The following is a 3,368-nucleotide window of genomic DNA, read 5'->3' as shown; positions in this document are numbered from 1 at the left end:
TCTCTACCATGTATGTCGATAATGAGCAATTGCACGATTCAAGTGCAGTGTCTTGTTTTTATCAGCTAAAGCAGCTTTTGCCTCAATTAGCTAAGCTGTTAAACACAGGAGTTTCCATATATTATCTCTCGTCTTTAGCTGAGCTACTACAGTTTCCACATGCTGCTAAATTCGCTGCTAAATTCACAGCCTGAGAATTCTTGTTTTATTGAGCTTAACCTTTCACTGATGTTCCGGAATAAACTGAGAAGTGAAGCTACAGAAATCTAGACAAAACTAACTTGCTTAATCTAGAGAGAAATAAAGTAGAGGAGACAGTTTAGGACACAAAAAGCCTTTATGTTTGAGAAGTTAACCATTTCAACAGAAGACTCTGAAGTATTTTGCAACTACTGTTACATTGGACAGTCAAGGATACAAAACTGCTGACAGAAGCAACAGTGGAGAGCACCAAATTAAAAAATGCATGCTTCAGCACAACTGCACAGATTCCTTCTCTCAATGAATACTTGCCTGCTCAGACTATACTTAACTCCTATCCATCTCAACTTTACGCCTCATCCTCCTCTCCTTCCTCTTCGAACTCGCCCTGCTCATCAGCAGTGGCGTCCTGGTATTGCTGGTATTCAGAGACCAGGTCGTTCATGTTGCTCTCGGCCTCGGTGAACTCCATCTCATCCATGCCCTCGCCGGTGTACCAGTGCAAGAAAGCCTTGCGCCGGAACATGGCCGTGAACTGCTCCGAGATCCTCTTGAAGAGCTCCTGGATGGCCGTGCTGTTGCCAATGAAGGTGGCCGACATCTTGAGGCCGCGCGGGGGGATGTCGCAGACGGCCGTCTTCACGTTGTTGGGGATCCACTCCACAAAGTAGCTGCTGTTCTTGTTCTGCACGTTGAGCATCTGCTCGTCCACCTCCTTCATGGACATGCGGCCCCGGAAGATGGCGGCCACCGTCAGGTAGCGGCCGTGGCGGGGGTCGCAGGCGGCCATCATGTTCTTGGAGTCGAACATCTGCTGCGTCAGCTCGGGCACCGTCAGGGCGCGGTACTGCTGGCTGCCGCGGCTGGTCAGCGGGGCAAAGCCCGGCATGAAGAAGTGCAGCCGCGGGAAAGGCACCATGTTGACCGCCAGCTTGCGCAGGTCGGCGTTCAGCTGGCCGGGGAAGCGAAGGCAGGTGGTCACGCCGCTCATGGTGGCCGACACCAGGTGGTTGAGGTCCCCGTAGGTGGGGGTGGTCAGCTTCAGGGTGCGGAAGCAAATGTCATACAGGGCCTCGTTGTCAATGCAGTAGGTCTCGTCCGTGTTCTCCACCAGCTGGTGCACAGAGAGGGTGGCATTGTAGGGCTCCACCACCGTGTCCGACACCTTGGGCGAGGGCATGACGCTGAAGGTGTTCATGATGCGGTCGGGATACTCCTCCCGGATCTTGCTGATCAGGAGGGTGCCCATGCCGGAGCCCGTGCCTCCGCCCAGAGAGTGGGTCAGCTGGAAGCCCTGGAGGCAGTCGCAGCTCTCCGACTCCTTCCTCACCACGTCCAGCACGGAGTCCACCAGCTCAGCGCCTTCCGTGTAGTGCCCCTTGGCCCAGTTGTTGCCGGCCCCGCTCTGACCTGCGGGGCAGACCACAAGCCAAGTGCCACGTTAGCGCCCCAGGGACAAACACACAGAATGATGCAGCTGCCCCTTCCCTACGGGCTCCTCCCCTCTCTTCCATCCCCACTCTGCTACGGGGACTCAGGTTCCCCAGGGCCACTTGCTCACTCCAAATCTTTTTCTGTGTGCACAGTTCCTACTCTGGGAATTCCTCCATCCCACCGTCACTCACCAAAGACAAAGTTGTCAGGACGGAAGATCTGTCCAAAGGGGCCGGAGCGCACGGAGTCCATGGTGCCGGGTTCCAGGTCCACGAGGATGGCACGGGGGACATACTTGTTACCTGTGGGAGGAACCATCAGCAGCGTTACAGCCCCCTGGCAGTCGGCAGCCAGTGTCACAGGAGCCCTGCTGGGCTCCTTTCCGCTTCCCCACTATTTGCTGCTGAGGGCATGGAGAGTGTGGGAATTCAGAAAGATCCGGGGATGGGAAAACAAAGCAGCCATTTAAGCTATGCTGGGGCGTCACCCACTGCAGGGAGGGCTGAGGGACCCCTGCCTGCACATGCTATGCCCCCTCCCACGGAAAGCTCATTATAGAGGGGCGTTACCAGTGGCTTCATTGTAGTAGACGTTGATCCTCTCCAGCTGCAGGTCGCTGTCTCCGTGGTAGCTGCCCGTGGGGTCGATGCCGTGCTCATCGCTGATGACCTCCCAGAACTGAGGGGACCGAAGGGTGGTCAGTGCCGCCACGCCCCTCTCTCGCCCTCTGGCCAAATCCCCGCCACGTGGCGCGCGGGGATTCGCGGCGCGTGGGTGCGGCCCCCCGGCCAGACGGAGCCGCTCCCGCGCCCTGCACACCCCCCCGCCACGGGAGGGGTGTGGCACCGCCGCGATGCCCCTTCCCCCGCCCGCCCAGGACCCCTGCAGCCTGCCAGGGGCTGATGGACAGCAGCTGATGCCCCCGCCCTACCCTTCTTCCCCAAGGCGTGTCGCACCCACGGCGCGGAAGCCCCACTGCGTTTCCCCCTAAGATAAGGCAGCCGGGAACCGTCCCGCGCAGACCCTCCGAGGGAGGGGCGAAGCCGACGGTGCTGCATAGCGAGAAGCCGGCGTCCCTCCCTCCCGGCAGCGCTCTCCCCGGGACACGCGGAGCTCGCCTGAGCGGGCACCGCCCCACGCGCGGAGGTCCAGGCGGACGAGAGGGTCTCCGGCCCGTACCTTGGCGCCGATCTGATTGCCACACTGCCCGGCCTGGATGTGCACGATCTCACGCATGGTGCCGGTGTCCGAGGGTGCCGCCCCGCTGCTCCTGCCGCCTTCACCACCTGCGCCTCCCGCTCCTGCACTCGCTGCTGCGGCGGCCGCGCCCCTCGCCGCCCCTTAAATCGGGCAGCGCGCCCCGCCCCGCCGGTGACGTCATGCGGGAGCGGAGCACAGCCAATGAGCGCGCGGGGGCGGGGCGGAGCGGCGGCATTGTGTTTCCCGCGGGGGCGTGGCCAGGCGCCGGGGGGCGTGGTCCGGGGCGTGGCCGGCGGCAGCGGTCGGGGCGCGCCGCCACCGCCCCGGTTCGGCGCTGACAGCGGGGACAAAGGCGCCCAGCGCCACGATGGGGCGGCCGGGCCGGGCCGGGCCGGGCCGCCCACGTGTGAACCACGGAACCTCTCTGCGGCCGCCGACCCACCCTTCGCCCTCCCGCGGCCGCCGCAGTCTTTTGTTCCCCACGAAGCGCATCCTTCCCTGCCGCAGCAGCGGGCGTTGCCGTCGGGGGGGTG

At 61.9% G+C, this 3,368-nt stretch overlaps 1 protein-coding gene across 1 annotated transcript; it reads right to left on the bottom strand.

Annotated features, from left to right (window-relative positions):
• Positions 1 to 318: 318 nt before the first annotated feature.
• LOC136365088 (tubulin beta-2 chain) lies at positions 319 to 2,942 on the bottom strand. Its single transcript, XM_066325378.1, has 4 exons — positions 2,815 to 2,942; positions 2,205 to 2,313; positions 1,827 to 1,937; positions 319 to 1,611 (listed from the first exon to the last, which is right to left on the bottom strand). Exons 1-4 carry the CDS (start codon positions 2,869 to 2,871, stop codon positions 551 to 553), a joined length of 1,338 nt encoding a protein of 445 aa, XP_066181475.1. The 5' UTR covers positions 2,872 to 2,942; the 3' UTR covers positions 319 to 550.
• Between the last annotated feature and the right edge of the window lie 426 nt (positions 2,943 to 3,368).

The sequence above is a fragment of the Sylvia atricapilla genome, chromosome 1, assembly GCF_009819655.1.
Source record: "Sylvia atricapilla isolate bSylAtr1 chromosome 1, bSylAtr1.pri, whole genome shotgun sequence".
NCBI lineage: Eukaryota > Metazoa > Chordata > Aves > Passeriformes > Sylviidae > Sylvia > Sylvia atricapilla.
The sequence above is the reverse complement of the archived record's forward strand: the minus strand, read 5'-3'. Positions and strand labels throughout refer to the sequence as shown.

What these genes read in the sequence shown, in the direction of transcription:
- LOC136365088 (XM_066325378.1), bottom strand. Translation starts at nt 2,871, where the DNA reads ATGCGTGAGATCGTGCACATCCAGGCCGGGCAGTGTGGCAATCAGATC. An exon ending in CTACTACAATGAAGCCACTG is followed by an intron (nt 1,938 to 2,204) that starts GTAACGCCCCTC and finishes TTCCTCCCACAG; the next exon opens with GTAACAAGTATGTCCCCCGT. An exon ending in TCCTGACAACTTTGTCTTTG is followed by an intron (nt 1,612 to 1,826) that starts GTGAGTGACGGT and finishes TCTGCCCCGCAG; the next exon opens with GTCAGAGCGGGGCCGGCAAC.